This window comes from Babylonia areolata, chromosome 24 (genome assembly GCF_041734735.1).
Source record: "Babylonia areolata isolate BAREFJ2019XMU chromosome 24, ASM4173473v1, whole genome shotgun sequence".
Lineage (NCBI taxonomy): Eukaryota > Metazoa > Mollusca > Gastropoda > Neogastropoda > Buccinidae > Babylonia > Babylonia areolata.
Genome location: NC_134899.1, coordinates 40,305,341 through 40,318,549, shown reverse-complemented (window position 1 = coordinate 40,318,549; position 13,209 = coordinate 40,305,341). Strand labels below are relative to the sequence as shown.

At 43.3% G+C, this 13,209-nt stretch overlaps 1 protein-coding gene across 1 annotated transcript; it reads left to right on the top strand.

Moving 5' to 3' along the window:
- Positions 1-9,129: 9,129 nt before the first annotated feature.
- LOC143298859 (complement C1q-like protein 4) lies at positions 9,130-12,401 on the top strand. The gene has a single exon (XM_076611859.1). The coding sequence runs from the start codon at positions 9,143-9,145 to the stop codon at positions 9,524-9,526; it is 384 nt and encodes a 127-aa protein (XP_076467974.1). The 5' UTR covers positions 9,130-9,142; the 3' UTR covers positions 9,527-12,401.
- Positions 12,402-13,209: the final 808 nt, after the last annotated feature.

The following is a 13,209-nucleotide window of genomic DNA, read 5'->3' as shown; positions in this document are numbered from 1 at the left end:
ATTTGCTTTTTTGTTTGTCCAGATGGTTGGTTGGCTGGTAGGTTGGATGACATTTAATCAATTGATAAATGATTAATTCATCAGTGATTGAATGATAAAATAAGACGCGAATGTTGAACCATACACAAGTTCTAGCACGTATCCTTGTTCTCACAGCGGAAAGCTGAAGTGTTATATCCTGTTTTCCGTTTCGCTCTCCACAGCTGTCACTGTCGTATGCGCGAGCTACAATAAAACTGCGACTGTACATTTGCAAGTAAGCGCTTGTGCGCGCCTGTGTGTGTGTGTGTATATGTATGTATATATGTGTGTGTATGTATGTATGTATATATATATATATATATATATATATAGAGAGAGAGAGAGAGAGAGAGAGAGAGAGAGAGAGATATTAAAAATTACATATATGCATATATATATATATATATATATCTGTGTGTGTGTGTGTGTGTGTGTGTGTGTGTGTGTGTGTGTGTGTGTGTGTGTGTGTGTGTGTTTACATTCATTTGCTTATTTCTTTCTTTATTTATTAGCATTGTTGTCTTTCCCCCATGCATTTTTATTTTGTTTCGTATCTGCTTACCTTCGTTTATGATATTCTTTTATTCATTTATTTATCTATCTATATATTTGTTTAATTGTCTAATCATTCATTCACTTATTTATTCATTTATCTATTTGTTTAATTGTTTATTCATGAATTTAATGATGTATCCATTTTTTTTTTGTTTAAGCACTTTTTTTTCTTCTTCTTTTCTCACTCGAGGCCTGACTAAGAGTGTTGGGTTACGCGGCTGGTCAGGCATCTGCTTTGCCGGCAGATCTGGTGTAGAGTACACAGAATTGTCAGAAGGCAGTGACGGCTCCTTGAGTAACTGAACTGAACTGAACTCTGTGTGTGTGTGTGTGTGTGTGTGTGTGTGTGTGTGTGTGTGTGTGTGTGTGTGTGAAGGAGGGTCTAATTTCTAATTACAAAAGTATTTCAAATTGGCACAAGCTCACACATACACACACTCTCTGTCTCTCTCTGTGTGTGTCTCTGTCTCTATCTGTCTGTCTGTCTGTCTGTCTCTCGTTCATACACACAAACACACACACACACACACACACACACACACACACACACAACACACACACACACAAACACACACACACACCATCTCTCTCTCTCTCCAGTATGGACAATGAACGCATATGCATTAGGTATTACAAGTGTGTGTGTGTGTGTGTGTGTGTGGGCATTGCGTGCGTGTGTGATATTGAGTGATATGATTTCACTCAAAGATCATGAAAAGCAGGGTAACAAAACAAAATAATGGATTTCAACTTCTTTAGCCTGATTGCACAAGTTGTACATCAGTTCCTTTTCACTTCAGTCCTGATATAGCCCTGTGCGGCCGGCTGGACTACAAGCAGCAAGAACAAGAACAAATTCCTTTTCACTTCTGTTTCTGTATCAAAATGTCGTGTGGCAGAAGAAGCTGAGAAGACTGGACTCCAAATCAACATTGGGAAAACAGAGGTCATGAGGGTCAACAACAAGAAGCAAGATCCAGTGCAACTACACCAAGAGAACATCAAGGAGGTTGACAAGTTTGTCTACTTAGGCAGTGTTGTCAGCAAAGACGGGGGGACGGACGAAGACATCAAGAGCCGTATCAACAAAGCAAGACACGCCTTCAACACCCTTCGACCAATCTGGAGATCGACAGCCCTCTCAATCCGCAACAAGATCCGGATTTTTAACACCAACGTGAAGTCGGTTCTACTCTATGGCTCAGAGACGTGGAGAGTGACAAAGACCAGCACCCACAAGCTTCAGACATTCACCAACAGATGTCTAAGAAACATCCTGAACATCAGATGGCCAGAGGTTGTCTCCAATGAAGAACTTTGGAACATGACAAAACAGGCCCCACTGGAGACGGAAATCAAGAAACGGAAATGGGGATGGATAGGCCATACACTACGCAAGCCTGCAACAAACATCACAAGACAGGCTCTTGATTGGAACCCACAGGGGAAAAGGAAAGTTGGCCGTCCGAAGCAGACCTGGCGGAGAAGCATTGAGGCAGAGACAAGGGCGGCCGGAATGACGTGGGCCGAACTGAAGAGGACCAGCCAGAGCCGGGTGCGTTGGAGGAGTGTTGTTGCGGCCCTATGTTCCCCACGGAATCAAGTGGAATAAGTCAAGTCTGTATCAAAAGCAATGGCAAGCAACAACAGAGACAACGAATCTAAATTTGCTTCAAGCACTCTTTGAATGTCTATTCATTTTTATTCCAATGTATGGCTCTGTATTATGCGTTGTCGTAAAATGTCTATACTGTGCAAATTTATCACTGATATACATAAGGTCCTGCCAGTCCTGCCCTCTACAATCAATGATCCTTTGTCTAATAAAAACATTTTAAGAATCCTGAAACATATCGGACACCCTGGTTATTCCAAACAAACGCAAAACCGTACGAATTTAGACATTTCGGACTTCAGAAGCCCATGTCTTCTTAACGTTACTATATAAGATTCGCAATAACTTGTAAGCCGTTAAAGGCAGTCCATATTCATCCATTCTTGTAAGTTTAAGCCAGTATTTCATTCATTTCGCATACCAGTTCAAGTAAATTGGATACCTACCAAGTTCTTTGTAAACAAAACCATTAATTGTCCGATGGTCTACATTTAAAAAAAAGCGCTTCATGGTATACAAATGCACTTTCTCTATTATTACATTATTTTCTAACTGAACGCCCATATTTCTGCTCCATATTGCAAAATTGGCTGCACATGAGTATCAAACAACTTAGAAAAAGACCAATAAATGAACTACAATCCAATATATACAAAGTATGAAGGATAATCAACATAGCGCTTTTTCTTCTTTGTTTGCAATATCATGTCATGCAAAACTAAAACTAAGTTTTGTTTTAAAGTAAATATCAAGATTTTTGTAAACATTGGCAACAACCTTCTTTTTTTTTATCCCCAAAGTCTATCTTTCACTACTTGCCAGAAGGCTCCTTTAAGAAACACAATAATGTTTGTCTTCATCATTTTTACGCTGAGCTCTAGTCCAGTTGCTGATGAATACAAGATATGCGACTGTCCATTGTCCACTCTCAGCTCATTTTTTTTTCTAAAGCTAGCTCGTTGATAGATAAAGAAAACAAAGCCGGGATGCACACATCACCTTGCTTAACTCCTCGAGTACACATAACAAAATCCGACAATGTGGTTCCTGATCTTATTTTGGCTTTTACGTCACTGCACATAGTTTTTATGCACCGATACAACTTGCCTTTAATTTCATTTTTCAGCAAAATATGTCATAACAGTTACCGAGAATTGAATCAAATGCTTTTTCAATCCACAAAAGCAGCATACAACTTCTGAATATACACAAACTGTTTCAGAACGGCAAGCAATAAAATACAGATATGATCACTTCTAGAATAGCCCTTTTTTGAAACTAGCTTGATGTTCTCCAGTTATATCGTTGTGGTTTATTCACTCATGCAGTCTGTTATTGATAACAGAATTATACAATTTACTACAAATATTTATCAAAGAAATACCCCTCTGGTTATTCCCATAATTCAAATCACCCCTCATTAAATAGAGGCAAAAATTATTGACTCTTTCCAGCTATCAGGATAAAGTAAAAATAGAAACAAAACAGAAACAATTCCACTAAACAAATTTAAGACAGCTTCTCCTGAATTTATGAAAAAACTCTCCGTTTCCAAAAAATCAGTTCCAGCAGATTAGCCATTTTTCAGTTTTCGTGTTGCTAGCACTTCTTCTCTAGATATGGGTCTGTCACGGATCAGCCCAACCTTTCGTTGCTGCGGAAGTATAGGCGGAAGTGCGAGCGATTTAGTATGGCTCAGTGGCCTGTGAAAGTGGTGTTGGTTCCGATGGTTGGGAGTTCGAATCCCAGTTTCTCTAGATCATGTTTTCTGACAGTGTTGTACGTTGTGTGTTTTACCTGTGTAAGAGTTGTGCAGCACGTGCACAACACCGCTCTGTAGGAGCGAGAGGGCTCTTGTCACATTGGCATGACTGCAACTGCAGTGCAGTGCGTGCAATGTGTGTTTTGGCCGGTTAGCGTGCCAAGTGCAGAACTTACGCTCACCTGCCGTTTACCTGGCTGCAGCTGACTGTGATTAGGTGTGACTTGACTCTGAGACGTCAGAGAGGGCGGACCTTGTAGCAGAGGCCCGGAAGGCTGATGGAGAGGAGTTCTTGGCCAGCCAGAACCTCTGCCTGATCTTTAGCAAGCCGGTGAGCAGAGGCTGCAGTGCCCGGCTGAAGGTCCCACCCAAGTCACCACCTTCGCCCATCACAAGCTGTCGTGAGGTAACCTTGTATCAGGCGGTAACTGTTTCGAGTGTCTTTAGTTGTCTTTTCCACTTTTGGGAGGTCTGTGGGTTGGACAGTGGCTGGGGTCACTTTATGAAACTGTTACGATTACCTGATGTTACAGACTGTCGTGTAACGGTCCAGTGTTATAATTATCATTCCGTGAGTTACGGGTTTGAGTTTATATTAATACACTTGTGAAGAAGTGTGAGGGAATGGTATAATCTCCGTAATTTGTTCGACAGAGTGTACGTTGGATATGTAAAGCTTACAAGCTGATGTTAGTATCGGGAATGTGAGGGAGACGTTGGGGGAAATACTGTGTTTCGATAGGTTCTTAAACCTGCGTAAGTTACCGCTGGTAGCAGCGTGTCAGAAGATAGTGTTTTCCGTGTAAGCTATTGTGGCAATAATAGGTTACTGAGTTCTCTCCCTGTATGGACCGAGCACTGGAAGAGTTTGTGTATTGATTTGTTCACTTTAATTGCTCTGCTTGTGTTCCGAATGGCTTTGGCAGCCATGCACTGGCGCTATCATAATTTTTCCTTTTTGAATGTTCTGTTCCAACATGTCTGCTTGTGCAAGGGAGGTTACCTTGATTGGGCCTTCGATTCTGGCAGCGTAGCGCTGTGGGAGCGTGCTTCAGGATGCGCGGCACAAGGTTTGGGGTTCGAGTCTTGGGTTGACCTGTGCCACCGTATAAGTAGGGCGACGGCCGGTACCCTGGCAGGTTCCGGACCCCTCACTTCTAGGCATGCATGTTGTCGTGTGATTGGTGTATGACAGTGGTTGTTCATTATTTTGCCTTAGAGTGCTTGTTGGATGAATGAGAGCACAACCTGTGGCTTCTTAGGTCGCCCAACGCGCATAGGGTTATGTGGTTATGGACTGGTACTGACAGGGGGTTATCCCCGTCCCCAGCTTGCTTGGCTGTTTATTGAGGTCTCATGGCAATGTGGTTCCGCGTTCCTCGACTCAGGCGACGACGTCCGACGGCCCTGCTGTCCCAAGGTTGACTGGTGGTTCCAGGGCGTTGTTCTGCGTTCCCCGACGCAAGTAGCGGCAAATCGACTGCTCTGCTGTCCCAGCTCCGAGGTCGCCCCTCGGGGTCTTCCACCTGAGGAGCCGAGCGCTGACACGAAACCCTGGGGTCGCACCCTGGGGATCCAGATGGTCCCTCGGCGTCGACCTTCGACCGCAGCCTGCCCTGCTTGCCGCGACCTCCCGGACTCATCTGGTGGGGTGCTCTGTGGGTGAGCTGGACGTCGAGGGAGAGATTGTAGTTAGCGTTCGACTCTCAGCCTGGAGCAGGGATTTTTTCAGTCCGTCAACGAGTGACAGATGAGTTTAAATGAACGTTGCCGGTTGTGCAGTGAATGTGCGAGTGTGTATGTGTTTGGTTCGTTTTTCTTTCGTTTCTTGATTTTGTCCCGGTGGGGGTTAAAGGTGGGATAAGGAGGGGTGGTTTAGAGTTAGGTGGGGGCGAGGATTTGGGTTTGGGGATAGCTTAGGAAGTAGGTCCTGTACCCATATGTGTGTGATTGTGTGAATAAAAGTTGTAAAATCGTACACGGATTTCTGCGTCCTTCTTGGGAGTGTGTGTTGCGCGGTGTCGACCCTAAAAGTCCACGTCTCCTGACTTTTGGGCTTGCCCAGATTTCTGGAGTGTGTGACAGGGTCTGTCAAACCTACGCTCTACATCATCAAATACATTATCTTTCGTGACCATTATATCATTCTTTTCCAGCAAATCTTTAAAATGTTGGTACTATTCATGCATCACCCTTTTCTAACTTATCTTTAAAAATGTTGGCACCATTCATGCATAGGAATACCATTTGAAAACCTTGTGTTCTTTTTTGAAATCTTGTGCCTTTATGTCGCAAAATGTCTGCTGGCTTTTAACATAATTCTTTAGTACATTTAACAACGAAACGTTGTATTCTTTCTTTTATTTTTCTTTTATTCAAATTCTGACATTCGCGTCTTGCTATACATAATAGACTGCGAGAGAGAGAGAGAGAGAGAGAGAGAGAGAGAGAGAGAGAGAATTTCTGGTTCTGTGTGTGTGTTGGTGGTGTTTGTGTGTGTGGGAGAGAGGGGGGGAATGGGGGGACATAGAGAGACAGTGAGAGAGAGGGAGAGAGAGAGGAAGAGATGGGGAGGGGTTCCTATATCTGTCTATGTATCTGCACCGTTCGGAGCCACATGTGACAGATGACTACAGGGTCGCCAGCACAGTTATCTCCCATCCCCATCAGCAGCACTTGCCAACAAAAATCGAACACATCCGTGATACCTGAATCAGAGGACGGACTGGGTACCACAGAAAACATAATGAAACAAAAAGGAAACCAAACAAACAAACTCAATCGTTCAAAGGAAACAAACGATTCGCTTTAAAATTAATTAAATCAACAAACAAGGGAAGGAATTCTGTTTACTGACCAGTCACACTCGCTGGTAAATATCTTGTTAGATTGAGAACGTTCTCATTTAAATACTAAAAAAGGAGAAAGGATGCATGGTGAGGTAGATGCAGGATGGAATAAAACTAAACGCTTTAAGACATATTGTGTACAATGATGCATGGACGAAGATGTAATTTTACCTAATAAAAAAGAAGAAAATTTCTTTCTCTCTCTCTAAGTTTGTTATATCCTCAAGCTTTTGCCACACACACACACACACACACACCTCTGATTTGCTTGTGCTCTTATGCTCCCGTGGGAGATATTGCAATTGTATGTGTATCTCTCTCTCTCTCTCTCTCTCTCTCTCTCTCTCTCTATATATATATATATATATATGTGCGTGTGTGTGTGTGTGTGTGTGTGCATGTCCATCTTTCAGTTTGTGCATGCACTGTGCGCCCACGCACGCGCGTGTGTATGCGAGGGAAAGGGGGTACATGGTGATGGCTCTGATCAAGGCATTCCAGTACATATTGTTCAAGTATTGAGGCTGTTTGCTTCCTTTTCTCCTGTTTCTTATCATCACATGGAGGTCCTGTGGCATAGTGCAGACTGCTGGGAGGCTGGGCTGGCTATGATTGTGCTTGCCAGTGGTTTTCAAATAATGGAAAATGTGGAGTGTGTGTTTTGGATTTCATCAGGAGGAAACTTGCAAAGTGGCGTTTTAAAGGAACACACACACACACACACACACACACACACACACACACACACACACACACACACACACACACACATATATATATATATATATATATATATATATATATATATATATATATATATATATATATGAATCTATCTGTCCGTCTGATGATCTGTGAATGCGCAGATGGCTGAATAGTCCAATCTGCGCACGAAATGTTCGCTGACAGTTGGGGCAGACAAAGACAGGCATATCATTGTCAGGGAGCTTGTTTGCCCGTGACTTTCTGGCCTTCCTCTTCTGAACAGCTGCAGCAGTCCTGTTGGCCTCGCACAACTTGGCGCCTTTGTGCACAGCAGCGCGCCATTTGTCACGGTCCACTGCAGATTCCTCCCAGGAGTCAGGGTTGATATCAAACGCTTTAAGAGAGACTTTCAGAGTATCCATATATATATATATATATATATATATATATATATATATATATATATATATATATATATATATACTGTCAGTGAAGGTCAAACACAAGATATACAAGTCGATCTCTGCACGAGTGTATGGTAAAAAAAAAATTACATAATGGTAATTTCTACAAAAAGCAACGTTTTTTGTTGTTTTTTTTACTTTACCGAACCAGACAGTCTGAGTAAGAACATTTATTGTAGAAATCTAGACACATTCTGAATTTTGACAGTCAAGGGGAACCGTACAGAACGTTCTTGAGAGCCATTAGTGGATGTGGTCAGGTTGCGTCTGCTCATTACATCACATGCCGTCAGGAAGCAGATCATCAGACGGACTTGTAAGCATAATTAGCATGTTACGTCACAGTCCAAGAATAACTTGACTTTAACGTGACGTGACGTGACGTGACGTGACGTGACGTGGTAAAATACGAAACGAAGCAATACGGTACGGCACGATGTGATACTTTATGATGGGCTATGATACGATACAATACGGTACAATACAATATGATATATGATACGTTACGACAATGATATATCACATGATATGGCACAGCATAATATGGTATGGTGTGGTGATAGTGTGATTCGATATGCTGCTCAGCTGTCCTGTGTATAGTCAAGTGTGTCAGCAAAAAAATTGTTTATTTTCGTGTAATTTTGGCAGATACTGTGATTCTGTACACAGGTTTTTTCCCTTCTTCTATCAAAGCTTTCTCTGTGCCCAGAATTTAAAAGAAAGAACTTTATTTTCATGAATATGTCACAAGCATGAAATGTGGCCAAGATAATTGACTTTTGTATTTATGACTCTTGTGGTCATTGCAACACTAGATATATTTATGGTTGGTGTCTTTTTCTTTTAACTAAGTCCAAAATGACCGCCCATACGCCCGGAATTGTGTGTCGTAATGTTTTTTTGTTTTTGTTTTTCTCTCTCTCTTTTTTTCTTTTTCTAAAAAATTCATATTTGTTCATTTTCATGTAACAAGACATGGAGACCCTTAAAAAAGGCGATAGAAATTTTGCATTACGTCATCAAAAAATGACCTCCCTAATGCTCATAATTCTTACAATGAACTTGTTCAGTAAGATAGTGAGACAATTTTGATTTTTGCGATTAAATTTTCATTGACCAAAGGGAAACTGAACCAACCTTAATTACCTTTCCAGTCGCATTCTCCGCCCGCATGTCCCGCTATAAAATCAACGTCGGCGACAACGGACCTTTCATCTTCGACCACGTCATCACCAACATCGGCGACAGCTACAACAACAACTCCGGCATTTTCGTCGCTCCTTGCGATGGCGTCTACGTCTTCTACTTCATCATGTGCAATGACGATTCTGCAGCGACCATAAACGCCGGGATCGTGAAGGACGGGGAGATGTTGGCAGTGGGGACCTCAGACGGGCTGGGGGCATACAACAGATTTGATGACGGTTCGGCCTTGGTGACGACCCGTCTGAAGGAAGGGGACCACATCTACGTGAAGCGACGGAGTGGGGGAGCAAGGGTGTATGGAGGTGTCTACACCAACTTTTCGGGGTTCCTTCTGGCGGCTGACGTTTGAGGTGAACGTTGAGGATGACGTTTGAGGTGAACGTTGAGGGTTTGTATCGCCTGTTGTAGATGCTTGTTTGTATGCCTTATAGATAAGTGATATCAATCTGGAAACTCTGATCGATTTCTGCCTCGCTGCTTTCTCGTGTTGGCCTGAAAAGCATATACTTGCTTACAAGCTCTTTGTCCACAGGACATCGACGACTCTTGGAATCCATTCTGGGCTGTCCTTCCTGTACCTGTCCAGTTGATCCCCTGTCTCACACCTCCGCCTCGGTATATTGTCTCCAGCTGTTTCTGGGCCGTCCCCACTTTCTTTTCCCCCGCGGCTGAAGCTGTATGCTGGCTTCCTGAAGGTGTGCACAGCCCAACCACTCTCCCTCCTCAGGATGTGTTTGTTAACTTGCTTCTTCATTGCTGATTTGTCCGGCCATCAGATATGAAAAATGCGCTTCGCTTCAGGCAGGTGTTAATTTATGTTTGCTTCTGCTGCGTTGCTGGGTTGTCTTGGTTGTCCACCTTGTCTCAGATCCGTAGAGCATGACCGATTTAACAAAGGAGTTGAAGATGTGCATTTTGTGGCTGTGCTGATTTCACTGGAGGACTTGATGTTCTTCAGTATGACAAAGACTGCTCCTGTCTCGTCTATCCTGGCAGTGACGTCTCTATCAATGCCCCCTGTCTGTCCATCACACTTTCCAGATACACGAAGGACTCTACTTCCTTGATTGGCCTTCCACCTACTGTGACCTGGAGTTGCCATTGTGTGTCCATAGTGTCCACTGTATTTCCTTGTTTCTACCTGCCGTGGTGGTCCTCATGATCCAGTCAATGACCGGTGGGGAAGAGGAAAGGCGACAGTGGACACGCTTGCTAGACCCGAATTTTAACCTAAAAACTGTCTGCTCCAGTGACTGCTCTAAGATGATGCGCAGACTGGCAATATGGTCAGCACAGAATATTCTTGCGGAAACCTGCTTCGTTGGTCTCGGGGCTTGAAGACAACTGTCTCGTTTATTCTCTCCAAAGAACTCTGTTGAGGACTGTAACAGATACTGGTATAAGCATGATCCCTCGGTAGTTGCTGCAGCCCCTGAGGTAGCTCTTTGGTAGCTTGATGAGGTTTCTTTCCTTTCACGATTTGTTCTGCTCCCCACATCTTGTTAAAGAGGCTGTGCACCATGTTAATGCCTGTTTCCACATCAGAGTTGGTAGCTTTTGCTGGTGTCGCGTCAGACCCTGCTGCTGCCCCCGTTCTTAGAGTCATGATGTTGATTGTGTTTTTTTTTCTTTTGCCTTTGACGGTGCATCGCAGCTGATCGACAGCTCTGTCTCTGCTGATGAAATGCCCGGTTTCTTCTGCAACTCACTGAATAGTTCTGCGCATCTCTGCAGCAGGTAATCTGTTGTTGTGAGTGGGTTTGCATGTTGTTCTGCAGAAACTTGCCTGTCAGTTTCTTTGGCCAACCTGTGCAGGTCTTGAAGCATTCTCTGCACTGGTACTAAGGAGCAGGGTAGCAGAATGGTTAGAATGCTTATCTGCCGTTACAGTGTCCGTGAGGGTCTGGGTTCGATTCCCGCTCTCGCCTTTTCTCCCAACTTTGACAGGAAAACCAAACTGAGCGTCTAGTGGAGTGGAGTGATGGCCTAGAGGTAACGCGTCCGCCTAGGAAACGAGAGAATCTGAGCGCGCTGGTTCGAATCACGGCGCAGCCGCCGATATTTTCTCCCCCTCCACTAGACCTTGAGTGGTGGTCTGGACGCTAGTCATTCGGATGAGACGATAAACCGAGGTCCCGTGTGCTAGAATGCGCTTAGCACACATAAAAAAAACCCACGGCAACAAGAGGGTTGTTCCTTGCAAAATTCTGTAGAAAAATCCTTTTCGATAGAAAAAACAAATAAAACTACACGCAGGAAAAAATACAAAAAATATGGGTGGCGCTTCGGTATAGCGACGCGCTCTCCCTGGGGAGAGCAGCCTGAATTTCACACAGAGAAATCAGCTGTGATAAAAAGAAATACAAATACAAATACAAAATAGTCATTCGGATGATGCGATAAACCGAGATTCCGTGTGTAACACGCACTTTGCGCGCTGAAAAAACAAAAGAACCGAATGGCAACAAGAGTGCTGTCCTCTTGCGAAATCCACTCTGATAGCTATACAAATAGATATGCATGCACTCAAGGCCTGACAAGGGCGTTGGGCAATGCTGCTGGTCAGGTATCTGCCCAGCAGATGTGGTGTAGCGGATATGGATTTGTCCGAACACGGTGACTCCTCCTTGAAAAACTGAAACTGAAACTGCAGCCTCCTCTACTTGCTTTGCCAGATTGTCAACGTGGTCTCGTGTCTCTTTCATGCTGCTGTTCTTGATTTCTTTGTCGGCAGTTGAAGAATCCTCCTGGGTGTTTGCCTTGGCCGTTCTCATTCGACTCGCGTAATTTATTTTTCTTCTTTTTTTTAAATATTTTTTTTATCTCGCTTTCTTAACAGTATATGAGCCATTTGATTTATCTTTTACCTTCTCTACACACACACACACACACACACACACACACACACACACACACACACACACACACACACACACACACCTCTCTCTCTCTCTCTGTATATATATATATATATATATATATATATATATATATATATATATATGTATGCATGTATGTATGTATTTTTCATTTGTAACGATTTTCAGTTGAAACGCACAAACTTAAGTTCTAAAGTCTTTTTGTTTGAAATCAAGTATCGATGTTCTGTTCTATACACTTCTGTCTTTGCCAGTCTTGTCTTAGCATACTTTGCTTGGAGTTGACGTCGAAACCCTAAATGCTTCAATAGCGATTATTGCTTAAATAAAACATAAAGCATGAAATTCGGACAAGCACTGTGTGTGTGTGTGTGTGTGTGTGTGTGTGTGTGTGTGTGTGTGTGTGTGTGTGTGCGCGCGCGCGTGCCTGCATGTGTGTGTGTGTGTGTGCGTGCCTGTGTGTGTGTCTCTGTGTGAATGCTGTTCTCTCTCTCTCTCTCTCTCTCTCTCTCTGTGTGTGTGTGTGTGTGTGTGTGTGTGTTTGTGTCTGTATGTGTCTGTATCAAACTGAGGTCTCGCAAATACAGTGCATCAATCTGGAATGTAAGGTGGATCAGTTACTACATTATGTCAATGTGCATTAAAAAAAAAAAAAATCGATCGATCACTCTTTTTTGTTGTTGTTGTTGATGTTTTTTACCTCTGTCGAAGAAGATTTCGTTCGTGGGCTGTACTCCCATGATCACTCGTATGCACACGAGTGGGTTTTTTTTACGTGTATGACCGTTTTTATCCCACCATGTAGGCACCCGCACTCCGATTTCTGTGGTGTGCATGCTGGGTATGTTCTTGTTTCCATAACCTACCGAACGCTGACATAGATTACAGGATCTTTAACGTACGTATTTTATCTTCTGCTTGCGTATATACACGAAGGGGCTTCAGGCACTAGCAGGTCTGCACATATGTTGACCTGGGAGATCGGAAAATCTCCACCCTTTACCTACCAGGCACCGTTACCGAGATTCGAACCCGGGGACCTCAGATTGGAAGTGCAACGCCTTAAACATTCAGCTATTGGGACCGCCTTTTTTATTTATTTTTTTTTTTAACCTCGCTTGTGGTCCTCGTGTTCAATGAACATATTTTTTTA

Coding starts and splice junctions, on each gene's coding strand:
- LOC143298859 (XM_076611859.1), top strand. CDS start 9,143: ATGTCCCGCTATAAAATCAACGTCGGCGACAACGGACCTTTCATCTTC.